Source organism: Saccostrea cucullata, unplaced genomic scaffold, assembly GCF_032062105.1.
Source record: "Saccostrea cucullata isolate Sc308-1 unplaced genomic scaffold, CSIRO_AGI_Scuc_v1 ctg4730, whole genome shotgun sequence".
Taxonomy (NCBI): Eukaryota; Metazoa; Mollusca; class Bivalvia; order Ostreida; family Ostreidae; genus Saccostrea; species Saccostrea cuccullata.
This window is the reverse complement of record NW_026931220.1, coordinates 15,896-33,026: the sequence shown is the minus strand read 5'-3', so window position 1 is coordinate 33,026 and position 17,131 is coordinate 15,896. Positions and strand designations below refer to the sequence as shown.

General features: G+C 31.3%; 1 protein-coding gene across 1 annotated transcript in view; it reads left to right on the top strand.

Annotated features, from left to right (window-relative positions):
- LOC134231855 (hemicentin-1-like) overlaps window positions 1-17,131 on the top strand; it is a 42,378-nt gene that overhangs the window by 10,535 nt on the left and 14,712 nt on the right. Inside the window, exons 2-8 of the mRNA XM_062713824.1 lie at window positions 9,592-9,864; window positions 10,352-10,429; window positions 11,255-11,518; window positions 12,332-12,598; window positions 12,967-13,242; window positions 15,705-15,971; window positions 16,361-16,639. Of these exons, the coding sequence (XP_062569808.1) occupies window positions 9,592-9,864; window positions 10,352-10,429; window positions 11,255-11,518; window positions 12,332-12,598; window positions 12,967-13,242; window positions 15,705-15,971; window positions 16,361-16,639 (1,704 nt within the window). The remainder of the gene's footprint in view (window positions 1-9,591; window positions 9,865-10,351; window positions 10,430-11,254; window positions 11,519-12,331; window positions 12,599-12,966; window positions 13,243-15,704; window positions 15,972-16,360; window positions 16,640-17,131) is intronic.

Sequence of the window (17,131 nt, the reverse complement as noted above, 5' to 3'; positions counted from 1 at the left end):
ATTTGCAAAATCAGTCTGTTAAAAAATTAAAAGTATACGTTCAAGAACTTCGAAATTTATATAAGATATAAGAGTTGTTTTTGTTTCTGATATACTAGTGTAAAGTCATACATTTTTTGTTGGTCGTGTCAACCACAGCAATTTTCTTTATAACAGTTTATTCTCAAAATAATTATAAGCCATAAGTAGTTTAGGAACAGAAGTAGATATTCACCTCCTTATTTGATTACCTTTAAAAGTAACACTTTAATAACGTTTTCTTCTTACGTTTTATAAAGCAACTTCATTATGCCCCCGTAAACAGAGTTTCGGGGAATATGTAGTTTTTGTATCATCTGTCTGTCTATCTGTCTGTGTGTCCACAAAAAACCTTTAACCTTGTCTATAAGATTTGAGTAGGTAGGGCTATGGCTTTCATATTTCACAGATGTATTCCATGTAACAAAACCTTCCTTTGGGTATGAACACTTTTGACCTTTTGATCTTTGGAGTTTGGCGTTCATTTGAGAAAATGCAACCCTCACCACAAGTTGCCATACGGGGGCATCAGTGTTTCACAAACACGTTTTGTTTTGATATTTGTTGTACTATGTTATAGATACTGTACAATAGGTACTCATTCTAAATTGACATTTTCTCTTCACTTGTAATAGAAAAATTATTTTGATATCTGCTGAACTATATTATTACTTTTCATCCTATTGGTATTCTGTTTCCATTTATATCAAGAATAAAAGAAGCAAATGTGCACATCTATTGTATTTGTCAGCATTTTTTTAAACAAGTAACAAGATATGTGTTTGTGAAACACTGATGTCCCCTTATGGTAGCTCATGGCGAGAATTGAAATTTCTCAAATGCAAATTTAACTCAACGGTCAAGGTCAAAATTGTTGGTACCAAAAGGAAGGTCTCATTACAAGAAATACACTTGTAAATATTTAAGCCCAAATACTTAGGTTCAAATGTTATGATCAAGATTATTTCTTAAGTGGGTGAAAGCTTTAAGATCAAGGTCAAAATTGTTGGTATGCCAAGGAAGGTCTTGTCACAAGGAATACATATGTAAGTTGAATACACATATAAAATATGAAAGCTATAGCACCAACTATTCAAAAGTTATCGCTATGGTTAAATTTTAGAAATTTTTTGTTTAAGGGGCCAAACTCCAAGGTCAAGAGGTCAAATTTGGTGGTAACTAAAGAAAAGTCTTGTCACAAGGAATACATCTTTAAAATAAAAAAAAGCTATAGCTCCATCCACTCAAACAAATTATGAACAAGTTTAAAGTTATTGCGGACAGACAAAAAGACAGCTAGACAGACAGACAAAGAGACACACAGGACAAAAAAAAGCTACCGTATAACGGATAATTTTTACTGTTGTAAATTTTTACGAATTTTGGTCAAAAAAGTACGAAAGCCCAGAAGGCTCATTCGAGATTCAAGTTTCGAAATACGAGATTCAAAATTCGAGATTCGAAATTCGAGTTTCGAGATTCAAGATCCAGATTAACCAATCAAAAGGCTCGTTCGAGATTCGAGGTTCGAAATTCGAGATTCGAAATTCGAGTTTCGAGATTCAAAATCCAAATTAACTAATCAAATACGGGTTCAACATTTGATTACTTCCCTTTATTATGTTTTATCTATCAATAAATCGTTTAATATATTTATAATAAATGAGTCATTTGAATAAATTACAATACAAGAAAGAGTGTTATATATATTAGAAGGAAAGTTAAATAATCATTTGATTTTTGATCAGCAAGATATACTTCAATTTATATTATGACTTCTTAAATATTAAATAGAATACATATATCAGGAATATATATATTTTTGCATTGTCTACTGTATATAAAGGGTTGCTGACATAATAATACAGTTATAAATAGTGTCTAAAGATTAACAAAATCCCCACCCCTACCGGCAACACCTGCCAATTTTTCCCGACACTGAAAATATTACTTTAAAAATTTGAAAGGCAAGGTAGCCTTGATAAATAAAAACTGCGCTCGTTTTCCTAATAGAGGGAATACATTAAAATAAAGTTTTCAATTACTTATCTTCATCTAAGGCTTTGATTTCATGAACTAATTAACAATTATATATACAATACAGATTGCAAATATGAATTAGAATAAATGCAGCATTCATTTTATCTGATATCAAACAGTAGATTAGTCTAAATTAGCTGCAGAACTATAGCGTTATGGTTTTATATTTTAGTCTCTGACCATAGCGTTATGGTCAAAGACTAAAATATACTCGGTTTTTATTTATCAAGGCTACAAGGATTTTGTTAATCTTTAGTCACTATTTATAACTTTATTATTATGTCAACAATCCTTTATATATAGTAGACAATGCAAAAATATATATATTCCTGATTATGTATTCTATTTAATATTTAAGAAGTCATAATATAAATTGAAGTATATCTTGCTGACCAAAAATCAAATGATTATTTAACTTTCTTTCTAATATATAACACTCTTTCTTGCATTGTAATTTATTCAAATGACTCATTTGTTATAAATATATTAAACGATTTATTGATAGTTTAAACATAATAAAGGGAAGTAATCAATGTTGAACCTGCATTTGATTGGTTAATCTGGATTTTGAATCTCGAAACTCGAATTTCGAATCTCGAATTTCGAACATCGAATCTGGAATGAGCGTTTTGATTGGTTAATCTGGATCTTGAATCTCGAAACTCGAATTTCGAATCTCGAATTTTGAATCTCGTATTTCGAAACTTGAATCTCGAATGTACGAAAGCCCAGAAGGCTCATTCGAGATTCGAGTTTCCAAATACGAGATTCGAAATTCGAGATTCAAAATTCGAAATTCGAGATTCAAAATTCGAGTTTCGAGATTCAAGATCCAAACGAACCAATCAAAAGCGGGTTCAACATTTGATTATTTCCCTTTATTATGTTTTTACTATCAAGAAATAATTCAATATAATTATATCAAATGGGTCATTTCATTAAATTACAATGCAAGAAAAAGTGTTATATATATTAGAGGGAAATTTAAATAACTAATGGAATTTTGATCAGCAAAAAATATTTTTATTTATATTATAGATTCTTAAATATTAAATAGATTTCATATATCAGGAGTATATATATTTTTGAATTGTCTACTAAACTTAATTTTTATGCATTTCCTGTGTTAGGAAAACCACAGGTACTTGTGAAAGGTACCACTCCCCCCCCCCCCCCCCCCCCTCGATATTCAACTCTAGGGCTTATTGGACATTTTTTTCACAAGTTTTATTTATTAAACTTATTCATTATGTATACAATAACAAAAAATTGTAAAATCCCCAGAATAATCGCTCAACACCCCCCCCCCAAATACCCACTATACATTATAAGAGAAGGATATGCCACTCCAGTCTGTTTACGTTGTACCCCCACTGGTGTTAAATGCATTTATTTTGCTTTAGCTTTATATGTCGATTCACACTGTCTCTACATATACAATGTATTTCCAGGGGCGGATCCAGGAATTGAAGTTAGGGGGGCCAGATTCAGGCAGGGGGTCTGGGGGCCGCCTTGAGGCCCCCAGTGGGTCCAGGGCAAAGCCCTGGTGGGGGCCCAGGGGGCGAAGGCCCCGGAAGCTCTTGGATTCTAGAGGTTTTGTAGGGTAAAAATGAGGTCTACCGAGTAGACATTTAAAACATTTTCTCGACAAACTATGTTTTATGCTAACTTGGACAATTTTAAGGGGGCGCGCGCCGGGTGCGCCCCCCTTAAATCTGCCACTGATTTCTGTCTTAGTCCATGCTATCGGACTGACTCTGCATCACGCGTAATAATCCCACATTTTTTCCGTAAACAGCTTTCTTTCTTGTAAAGTGGGGTAATAAATAGTGTTTTGTTTTGTTTTGTTTTTTTTTGGTTGAGCGATTATTCTGGGGGTTTTACGCCAGCGATTTTTTTCTTATTGTAAGGCTACACATAACAGAGAAATAAGCCCCGGGGTTCAATATCAAGGGGGGGGGGGGTCTTGTCCACACGTACCTGTGTTTTTCTAAAAATTAAGACAGGAAACATGTATTGACGTAAGCGTCAAAAATCGGCCGCAAACCAATTAATGTTCCTTTTATGAAGCAACTAAAGACTATGGTGGTCTGTTTTTAAAATATCTTATATTTATCTTTTAATATATATCCTCGTGATATTAAAAGCTTGTGCTCTACATTGCATGATTTTCTTAATTATATAATGCATGTTCAGTATTAACCCCTGGTACTCTGCGTCAAAACTTTTGAACCGTGGTCCTGTATGGCATTTACATTAAAAGTTTAAAGCTAAAATTAAATGTAATCTACAACTAGATATGCAGTGTAGTTTAATTTAATAAAAATGCAGCAAATATGTTGGTATCCTTGCTCTCTCTTAGAGGAAAAAACTAAACTCCCTCTAGATCCGCCACTTCATTTCTTCTCTTTGAGTTGTAGCGGGAAAATTCTTGGCACATTGTAAAACGTGCATTATCCTCGTCTGCTAAGGGCCAAATCTTGTAATATTTTGTAGCCTGCTAAGTCTTTTAATGAATTTACATTTAACCATATTTTTCAAAATGTTTATATGTGTACATATGTACACGTCATTTTAAAATAAATACGTACAACAAATCCCGTTTGAATAGAGAAAGTAAAATTGTGTAATATACATAATGCGGTCTTTGATTTAGACTACGCCCAACACATGTCTTAATTTTCTCCTCACTTCAAACATATCTAAATTTCTAAGTCAGTATTGGATGAATTATTTACCTCATTCTTCTTAAGAATTTTTAATTTTATGTTTATTGTGCGTTTTTTCTTTAACCTTAAGACCGTCTTTTTAATATACTATTATATTAATGTTAAATATTTTTTATTTAAATTGTTTTAACTCCGCAGAAACGCACAGCGACTTCAAACTTTCATCTCATATAACCGACCATCTCCTGGCGGCCGGTACTTTATCATCGATACAAAAATATAATTATATACTCCTGATATATGTAATCTATTTAATATTTAAGAATCTATAATATAAATTGAAATATTCATTGCGGATCAAAAATCCATTAATTATTTAAATTTCCCTCTAATATATAATAACACTTTTTCTTGCATTGTAATTTAATGAAATGACCCATTTGATATAATTATATTGAATTATTTCTTGATAGTAAAAACATAATAAAGGGAAATAATCAAATGTTGAACCCGCTTTTGATTGGTTCGTTTGGATCTTGAATCTCGAAACTCGAATTTTGAATCTCGAATTTCGAATTTTGAATCTCGAATTTCGAATCTCGTATTTGGAAACTCGAATCTCGAATGTACGAAAGCCCAGAAGGCTCATTCGAGATTCGAGATTCAAAATACGAGATTCGAAATTCGAGATTCGAAATACGAGTTTCGAGATTCAAGATCCAAACTAACCAATCAAAAGCGGATTCAACATTTGATTACTCCCCTTTATTATGTTTTTACTATCAAGAAATCGTTTAAAATAATTATAACCAATGGGTCATTTGATTAAATTACAATGCAAAAAAGAGTGTTTTATATATATTAGAAGGAAATTTAAATAATTATTGGATTTTTGCAGCAAGATATACTTCAATTTATATTATAGCTTCTTAAATATTAAATAGATTACATATATCAGGAGTATATATATTTTTGTATTATCTTCTACACTTATTATTTTTTTTTTGAATTTCCGCGCATAGGAAAACCACAGGTACTTGTGGACAGGACCCCCCCCCTCGATATTCAATACCAGGGCTTACTGGACAATTTTTTTTAACAAATTATATTTATTACACTTATTAATGTGTACAATACGAAAACATCACGGGCGCAAAACCCCCAGAATAATCGTTTAACCAAAAAAAAAAACCATTATACATTACCCCACCCCACTATACAAGAGAGGTGTCATTTAAGGAGAAAATATGGGATTATTACGAGATGCAGAGTCAATCCGATAGCATGGACTAAGACAGAAATATATGTAGAGATAGTTAATTTTAATCAACATTTTAAGTTAAAATAAATGCATGGTTTAAACCGTTTAAACCTAGAAATAGCAGTGGGCGTACAACGTAAACAAACTGGAGTGCACGTGGCATATTTTCTCTCTTAAATAATGTATAGTGGGGTATTTTTTGTGTTGAGCGATTATTCTGGGTTTTTACGATTTTTTTTTGGCATTGAACACACGATGAATAAGTGTATTTAATAGATATATGTTGTGAAAAAAGTCCAATAAGCCCTGGGGTTGAATATCGAGAGGGGGGTGGATGCCCTGTCCACAAGTACATTTGGTTTTCCTATGCGGGAAAATACATAAAAATTAAGTTTAGAAGACAATACAAATAAATATATATACTCATGATATAAGTAATTTTTTTTAATATTTAAGAAGCTATAATATAGATTGAAGTATATTTTTCTGATCAAAAATCCAATAATTATTAAAATTTCCTTCTAATATATATAACACTCTTTCTTGCATTGTAATATAATTAAATGACCCATTTGTTATAATTATTTTAAACGATTTCTTCATAGTAAAAACATAATAAAGGGGAGTAATCAAATGTTGAACCCGCTTTTGATTGGCTAGTTTGGATCTTGAATTTCGAATCTAGAATTTCGAATCTCGAATTTCGAATCTCGTACTTTGAAACTCGCTTCTGATTGGTTAGTTTGGATCTTGAATCTCGAAACTCGAATTTCGAATCTCGAATTTCGAATCTCGTACTTTGAAACTCGAATCTCGAATGAGCCTTCTGGGCTTTCGTACGAATGAGCCTTCTGGGCTTTCGTACGAATGAGCCTTCTGGGCTTTCGTAAAAAAGGGTGATTTAAATTTTTACGCGTTATTTTTTTACGAATTGAATATGTCCGTAAAAATTAAAATCATCAGATGTAAAATTCCAGATCACTGATTGTTAGCACTTTAAATGTATTTACGTGTGTCCCGAAAACCCGATGAGAGAGAGAGAGAGAGAGAGAGAGAGAGAGAGAGAGAGATATTAAATTATAATGATATAAACAATGCAACAAATTACATAATGTATTAAAAAAAATTATCATTTACTTTTTTATACACAAACCATGTGCCCTTCATTTACATGTATTCATGTTCAATAAAACACATAGCTACATGTAGGCACACCACGTGCTCGTCTGGATTTACCGAAAACAAGAGAGACAACTCAAAACTATCATAACTGAAGTGAAAGTATACTTGTACAGTGTATTTACCTCTATTATTACAATGGATGATTGACTTAAAAGTGTTCAAAATACCAACAGTACACTAATTATGTAGCCTCCAGGGAGTGAGCTTAATGACAATTAGCATTTACTTTTACTCATACGATGTTAAAAATTTACACGAGCCGGTTTATAAATTATGTGAAATTTTACGCGTTTAATTTTTACGGATTTATAAAACTCGTAAAAATTAGTAAAAATTAGCAGCACGTAAAAATACCTGTTATACGGTATATGCCCTCGAATCTTCGATTACGGGGACATAAAAACCTCGGTAGAATTAAGTAAGCATCATCAAATAATACGAAGTAATAGAAGCTAGATGTTTATTATAAAGACTGATGTTTTAATTTAAAAACTACAAGAAAATCAAGAAACGTTAACATTGCATTTTCTAAAACCAAAATGAATACCCGGTAACATTTTTTAAAACGTGTGGCTTTCAAGACCTTATACTCCCAGTTTCATGATTAGATTCTTTCTGACACCATAGACAGCTGCTTTCAACTAAATTGGAACTCTTAAGTTTACATACATTTTATTTGCAAAATCATTTTGTTAAGAAAAAAGAAATTATACAATCAAAAATTTCAAAGTTGATAAAAATAGATGCCTGAGTTTCTGATATTTATATCGATTGCGTTTCATCGAATTGCAATTGTTATTTTATTCCTACTATTCACTATATATCCATTTGAACAGTGTTGAACTCGAACTGAAAGACACGTTAGCGTTCTACAGTTTTGTTTCGTATTCGGATATTTTATTAGAAAAAGACTTTAATAGCAACTTAATAACAAAGCTAAATATGATAAAAATAATGAAAGAAATCTTCAAGTTCCATTGATTATGTATAAATATAATAATAATAATAATGATGATGCTATTATTGATATCTCCTGTCTTGTATGCTGTATATAGAATTAATGCCTTCAAATCGATTGAATACGCCTACTCTACTTAAAGGAGACAAGCTATGGAAAAATAAGTGATGTAACAAGAACATTACCAGTCTCGTTATAGGTCAACATTTTGCAGGTTTTATGGTCGAATCAATTACATAGTCAGCAAATACAATCTACCACCAAGACGAGGCTATGATTTTCACAATGAATCGTCTACTGATTTGTTCATTTGCCTGATCATAACAAAGAACACACGGCAGATGTGTCCCATCGACAAGGAATGCTCCTTCATCCATGGCACCTGATCCCACCTCTGATATATTTAGAGGTCCGTGTTTGCTCAGCTCAAAATTTATATTGTTTCAGTGGACTTTTAAGCTTTGTGACTGTTTGATCTTAAACAAAGTATTACATTCTTTGTCTCAAATAGCATACGAAAATAAAAAATTTAAAAAATAAAACTTTAAATTCAACGAAAACTAAGCATTAGATACGCTTTAAACTAACATGATTTAGAATAATGGGAACCTATTAATTAAACCAAACTGGAAAATACAAGGAAGCTACGAATTGTATCAATTTAATAAAATGAAATCTTTAGTTTTATTAGTTGGTTTTAATTTTCCCCTATGCTATACTTTTCTACCTTCTATTTTGATGGCATTTTGAAAAAAAAACGCATTAAATTGTAGCAGATCGTTAAGTTTTAGAGATACATGTGTATTAAGTACAATTTTGACAAGGAAATGAATTTTCGTAACTCATCATTAAAATAGACATTAATTTAATAATGCAAAAATTTTCATTTTACTTAGCTTTAATTTTTATTTTAAGAGCTCAATATACTTAAATATGCCCATTTCAAGGGGGGGGGGGGAAATGAAAATCAACATATGTTTTAAGCAGATTGCATGGTGTATCGACAACATTAACTACTCTTAAATACAGCCTTAATTAGTACCCTTTGGGATTAATAGAGATACAAACGTACCGATAGTCATTTTGGTTTCCCAATACATCTTGCGAGAATCAATTAAATCATTCGAAAACTAAAATAAGATTAATTACATGTATTGGTTTTCTTAAGTTATGACATGATATCATCATACTACATCATGATCGTAACCTCACCTGCGTGGGCATGACAACGCTTAACTCTCAATGTCTCTGATAACGGTACTGAAAAGAAACCAAATGTGTATGCTTTGTACTTAATATTGTTGAAATTGATCCAGTAGTTTACATGTATGTATCAGTAAACAAGGAAGGACAACATGCATTCAAGGGTCAAACTTTAATCGGAAAGACTGAATACTTGAACCTTTGCCTTACATAACCTAAGGTCTCAGACAATGCAAGCTATAATTTATTATTTATTTCAGGACTCACAGTAACCATAAACCCGAATAAAAACATCTTTTACTCAGAAATGGGTGGAAAGCCCACAGATTACATCACCTGCGAATCTGACTGCCATGCTTCCTGGAAATGCACATACAAATGGTATTATATTGATGGAAATGTAAAATATTTTACAACTGGAAAGATTTTATTCAGAGACAAAACCATAGTAGAAAATACAACATTCCAATGCTATGTAGAACAATCAAAGAATATATATAACTGGAGTCACAGAATCGAAATCATCGTAAATGGTAATTTTATTTATATCAAATGATACAAATGAAACTATGTATGATTAATAATTTACTTGTAAATTAGAGAAAATCAATAACACTTGCTATGAACTTTAATTTTGGATTGGGCTATCGAATGAATTCAAAATTGGCAAAATTTAATTTTTACGAGCCTCTTTCAAGATATTTTGTTTTCAATACTGAGAGTATTATATTCATCTATATGATATTGACTGTCAATAAAGATTTTTATTTTTGGTTGACATTTGTTTGCGATACCAAATCCATGCCTATTTTGAGGTCTGCATCAGGAAAATAACCTGATTTTTTCCTGCTTGGTTATTAATTACGCATACACTATAATATATCAACACACCATACAAAGTATACTCTTCATATTTTAGGGACCAATTACTAGTATTCATATCTGATTGTAAATGAAAAATACATTAAGAAAAATCATATCTATTCAATATATAAACTCTATTCAATATATAAACCAAAGAATCTCCAGCTCTTGACACTGATGTTGGAATAGACTTGTCTGGCAACAACTCTGAAACAACTTCCACCGAAAAAAAATGTGAGTATACACCTTAAGAATACAACTGATTAATTTGTGAATAGTTTCAAAGAGAAACGAAATGGAAATGAAAAATTTGGCTTTAAATTAAATGGAATATGTGGAGATAACGAACATTATTCGAGCTCAAAAGTCCATTAAACATTACAAAATAGGACCTCTAAAACATCAGAGGTGGGACCAGGTTGCATCACATGTCACATCCGCCGTGTTCTCCTTGTTGTGATCGGGAAATAACGGGAAAAGTCTGTGAACAATTCAGTATGCACAATGTAATTTATGACCTAACAAAGACAGTATGAAAATAAGTCAGCATTTGACTAAATGATAAATTGTATTTGCTGACAAGGTCATTGTATCAACCATAGAACTTACAAAATGATGACTTTAAACGAGACTGCTGATATACTTGCTTCATCAAGCTGTTTGTCAATAACTAACCTCGTTTCAGAATTTGTTCATACATAGAATATGCTTTGTATCAACTGAGATATATTAACTCTTTTTGAAAGTGACGAAAGTACTAGTATATTGCTGCATCAGTAAGGGAAGCTGACGATTGAAAAGTTAAAGCCATAACGTGTTAAATAAAATTATTTTGGACTCTCAGATGGATATACTTTGTCTTTTATCAATTTTGCATTTAAGCATCAAAATTAATCCAATTTATTTCAAAAATTCCAGAAATCTGTTGTATATCCATTTGCAATAAATAAAAAGTACCTTATGTCCATAACATGCATAATTATATACTTTTTGCCAGAACTTTGATTTTTTTAAAAGAGTTTTTTATTCGATTCAAATAAATTGTTTATTATTACTCAGATGGACCCAGAAATGTGAGCATTTATTCAACTGACCTTGAAGATGTGTGGGAAGGAACAGGATACGTCAACCTCACATGTAGAGCAGACTGTAATCCAGGGTGTGCTAGATATCAAATTTACCACGATGAACGAGTCCTCTCCAACACAAGCACGACATCCATTACAAAACATCGAAAAAATTCCGGAAAATACAGTTGTGGGGCATATGATGTTATGTCGGGGGAATTCGTCAGATCTGCTGAAGTAGATATTGATATCAAATGTAAGTATTGTTGAAGTAGATATTGATATCAAATGTAAGTTATGGTGAAGTAGATATTGATATTAAATGTAAATAATGTTGATGTAGATATTGATATCAAATGTAAGTTATGTTGAAATAGATATTGATAACAAATGTAACTAATATTGAAGTAAGTATGTCAGATCTCCTGAAGCAGATATCAATATCAATTGTAAGTAATATTGAAGTAGATATTGATCTTAATAAATGTAAGTAATGTTGAAGTAGACATTGATATCTAATATAAGTAATGTTGAAGTAGATGTTGATATCAAAGGTAAGTAATGTTGAAGTAAATATTGATATCAAATGTAAGTAAAATTTAAGTAATGTTAAATAGACTTTGATATCAAATGTAATTTGGTCTTTTCTTCGTTAGTCACTCGAGAGATAATGTATTCAACATAATTGTATTTAAAAAATGAATGGCATTTTTTTTTACTCAACCCATTATGAATCACAGCAATTTACCATGGTTGGAATAAAGTACCTTTCTTGAAAATAAACAAAATAAAATATTGTTCACATCTACATTGGCTGTCCTCTCTTTTTCTGATTTTGTCTTCTCACGAAATTATTTAAGTTTAAATTGTGAATTCATAAATCTATATAGGTATTCACATCCTTAAGTGATTGATTTAACTAAGTCATATTACGTACATGCCAGAGCAGCAAAAATTACTAACTACATGTCTTTTGTTAAATTAATTAAGCCCAATGATGACCATTTTCACTTGATAATTTTATTCCTTTTTAAAGAAAAATTTGTATGATTTGTAACATTAAACTTAGATGGACCCACCAATGTTAAACTGAATTCCTCAAGCAACCTTAAGGATTTGTGGGAAGGAACAGGAAACGTCAACCTCACATGTAGAGCAGACTGCAATCCACCATGTGCTAGATATCAAATTTACCACGATGAACGAGTCCCCTCCGAAACAAACGTGACGTCTATTACAACAGATCGAAACAACTCCGGAAAATACATTTGTGGGGCATATGATGTTAGGTCAAGAAGATATATCAAATCTGCTGAAGTAGATATTGTTATCAAATGTAAGTTAGATTTTAGTTTAGGTTAGGTAACTTAAAGTTATTTTGTACAACAGAATCCTATCAATCTAAAATAAGATTTCTTAGGTCTGCTTTATGGGTATTATATTTTCCTTCATCGGTAGAAATTCATGAAACAATTCGTCACAACAGAATATCTTTGGATGATTGATATGAGTCATAATTCCAAGCATCCCTTTCCATTGATTAAAGGACTATATATATATCACCCTGGCTTTCCACACTTCTAATGACTCTTTGTAGTCATTGTTTTAAGTGCAATGTTGAGGCATATCCAACAAAAATGCACAGCCCATTTTTTATTGTTCACGAATAAAATGCATAATGTTATTCAATTCCTTTATTAATAGATGGACCTAACAATGTGATTCTTGAACGATCAAGTAACACTGAAAATTTGTTGGAGGGCAATGGAACCTTCATGCTCACCTGCAAAGCAGACTGTAATCCACAATGTAATAATTATAAATTTTACCACAATGGACAAGCCCTCCGGATCAGAACCCAAACAAACATAGCATACATTACAAAAGACCGAAGAAACTCCGGAAAATATAGTTGTGGGGCATATGATGTTAAGTCTAGAAGATATGAAAAATCTGCTGAAGTAGATATTGATATCAAATGTAAGTAATCATGAAGTAACTATTGATATCAAATGTGAGGTATATTGTTTCTAAGGTAAGTTACATGAAAGTTATTGTGTACAATCTAATGCTTTGAATATGCTTCGCATGAATGCTTTTTACATGTATAAATGTTGTTAATCTAATACATGTATAAATAGCTCATAGACATTGTAAGCAAATTAAAATGTACGATTTTCTTCTTTGATCAGTTCGGACTTCATGAGATCATGAATTACATATGTATTACAATATATATGCCTGCGTATAAGAAATCTCTTTATCATATAATCAGAGAGTTGGGAAATACTGTAAATTACCGAATATATATCCCTTTTTTCGTGAAATAAGAATTTTTGATATAACACGAGAATCAAAGTATGGCGAGCAGATGATCTCATGTAACTTACGCTTGTGATCGATTGTATGTTGTTAGAAGTCCCATTTGAGAATTGTTCAGTCATATACATTTACATACCTAAATAGGGTTAGTATTACAAAAAAAAAAAAAAAAAAAAGAACGGAAAATTATTTAATTGTGATTCACTCTTAAGAGTTTTTTTTTTTAAGATGAAATGTTAAAAAAAAACTTTTGAAAAGCTATATAACATAATGTTATTGTACTCCCTCTCCGTAGGAGACGGTGTTATACTGTTTTAAATTTATGTGTCTGTGGTTCCGTTCGTCCGTGTGTCTGTCCGTAACAGTACTCATCACAGATGATTGAAATCTAGCACTCTCTGTTTAGGCAAGTCATATATTAATTGGGATTCATTTATATTTGATTCAGGCTAACTTCCTGTTTATCCGTGCGTCTGATGGTACAACATTTCTTTCACACTTTTCTCAGCAACTACGCAGCGCAAATGATTGAAATTTTAGCACACTCTTAGTTTAGGCATGTCGTATGGTGGTATTCAATTAATTTTGTGTGAATTCGATGTCAACATGAGAGGGTACATTTGTATATTTACATCAGAGCGGGAGTATTACTTATGAGCACTCGCCAACAGACCTCAAGTTATATCAAATAAAAAAATTAAAACAATATAATTTTATTGCAACATTTACAAGGGGTTGTTCAAAAAGTTCGTAGACGATGTCAATATTCGTTATATTACTCACTAGAAATTTAAAATAAGCACAATATAATATGTAAAAATATTTGTTTTGATTATGTGTGAAGTTTCAATTCATTCGATTGAACAGAAATCAATTTACTTCCAACATGTTTTGTACCCGCGGAGTACACTTAACGGCAATGTAACCTCAAAACATATCGTCAAGAATTTCTAAAAAAAAAAAAAAAAAACACAAAAAAAACAACAATCTCTATACATTTCACACAGTATAATCCAATGCCCGCTCATTAAATCTTTTTTTCTAATGCTTGACATTTATTTTTTAAGAATTGCTCTCGTTGTATAATTTCATTTTTTAAGGTTTTAATTTCTTTTATTACTTAACTATGCTTTCACAGGATAAGCTGAACTCTGAAGCGCCTTTGTCTTTCCTTGACGTTCCAACTTTTAAAAAAATTTGATCAAGCTTTTACAGTTAAACCGTTTTTTTCACAGATTTTCCTCATCGGATACAGAGTCTCTGTCACTCAAATACTGCCTGTATCATTTGTACACACATGCACAACTCGCTTGAAACATATTTTCTTGATTCCTCCAACATTTTTAGAGTTTATTTAGGATTTTTCCTGAGTAAAACACAGAATTGCATCTTTATAAGCCACTCCGTGACGTTCCAAAACGTTATCTTTTTTGTCCTTTTCATTAGGGTTTACCTAACTTCTCAAGTTTATTTCCTTTTAACAAAGCAAAATATAAAGCCATACTTTCGTATACGAATCGATGTAACAATTGGTTAGTGGATTATCTGTAATTTATCAAATTTTGACCTGCTCCGTGATCCAATTTTTGCACTTTAAAAATCTGGATAAGTTTTGAATAAATCGTAATATTCGGAAAAAAAATCACGTGTAATACAAATCATTTAGATTTATTAATTGTTAAAATATTTCTACCAAATTTGGAAAATAGAAGACGTCAAATAAAAAAAGATATGACAGTTGTCCACGAACTTTTCCAACAACCCTCGTACATTATATTTTGGTAAAATTTTTAAAGTATCAAACACATTTATGTTATTGTAACATTTCAAGAAAAAACGTTTTGATACCATTAAATTTAACAATAGCTGAAATATTTTTTTTCAAGAATTTAAAGCAATACAAAATGATGTGATAACAACAAAAGTCCTTTAAATGAAAATTTTAAATTATATGGAGCGTGCGCAAAGGAAACTCAAAACCACATTGATAAAGTTTTTAAGGCTCTTCGAGCTCTTGGAGATCGATAAATATTGATGCTAGATAAAAAAATCTGTAGATTTTTTTTTATAATACAGCAATTATGTCGTCAGTGATTTTTACTTGTTTTTATTTTTGGTAGATAAGACAGTTTCCTTATCATCAACTGAGAAAGAAATGTCACTAAGTGTAAACCATTATTTACCATCAAATGTAGTTTGCACTATTGAGTGCAATTTCTTGTGTGATTCTGACATTACAGTTACAAAGAATTCGATGACATACAGGATAATTAAGTCGAATCAGAGTATATTTAACAATAAAAAAGCCATTCCTTCAGATAGTGGAGTTTATAGGTGTTCATCCGGTACATCCCACTCTGAAGACGACTTCGAATTGAACATTTTATGTGAGTACAGCCACATAATAAACCATGCTTTATAACTAACATGTTTACACGTACACATATACAATGCTTTCATTACATCTAAAACCGTTTATATGAGTACAAATCTTCAGTGATGTTTTGTTACTTATGTTTATTTTAGCGCGTAATTAAGCATAAGAATACGTAATTATTAAATTTTGTTTTTCTCAAACCTTCATCATTAGAAATAAGCCTACGTAAAAGGTTTAATACCATCTCAAAGCCTCTTGAAAAAGTTTTAGGTATTTATTACAATGATACATTTAAGTCTATAACAATCTTACCATTTCATTAACAGAAATGATTCGATTTAAATATTTTATTGATGTTTTGTTTTTTATAACTTTTCTTATATTTATTCTTATCAACAGATGGTCCTAGAAACATCAAGATTACGAACTCTGAAGGAAAAGTTCAATCCGAAGTTATTTTGACGGAAAATCATTCTGAAAAATATAGATTAAGATGTTCGTTTGATTGCAGTCGACATTGTAAAATATCATGGTATAAGGATGGCAGAATTTTAGACAAAGAGAAAGGGCAAGACTTGAGTATTAGAATGGATAGATATAAATCTGGAACCTATGAATGTGAGGCTGATGGAGTTGAAGGAAAACTATATTCTAACACAGTGAACATAACAGTCCAATGTAAGGTTCACTTTTACTTATTCTCAGCTCTTCTTAAAATCATCAGAATTTCATACTTAGTGAGAAGAAATTAAGATATAAAAATATTCATAATTGCCTTTCTCTGAATACACCAAAAATTATAATATTGGCAATTCAAAAATATTACTCATTAGGATTATATAAGAATGACCCCCTCAAGTATCTTGTTTAATCCCTGGCATAGGGTACCTCAATTTTTTTGTTAGGAAGCTTGTTTTAGTAGCTATCCTTTAAAGACAAATTGTGGGAATTTATTTTTTTAAGCAATGTGTAGTCTGACCTTAGAAACATATGATAAAATATACATCAAAGATAACGAAAAGTAATAAAGCTCAAAAGTCCGTATAAGTAATATAAATTTGGATCAGAGAAAACAATGACCTCTTGACAACATCAGAGGTGGAATCAGGTGCCAGAGATGCGGAAGCATCCCCTATTGACCGGTCACACTCGTTGTGTACCCATTTCCAT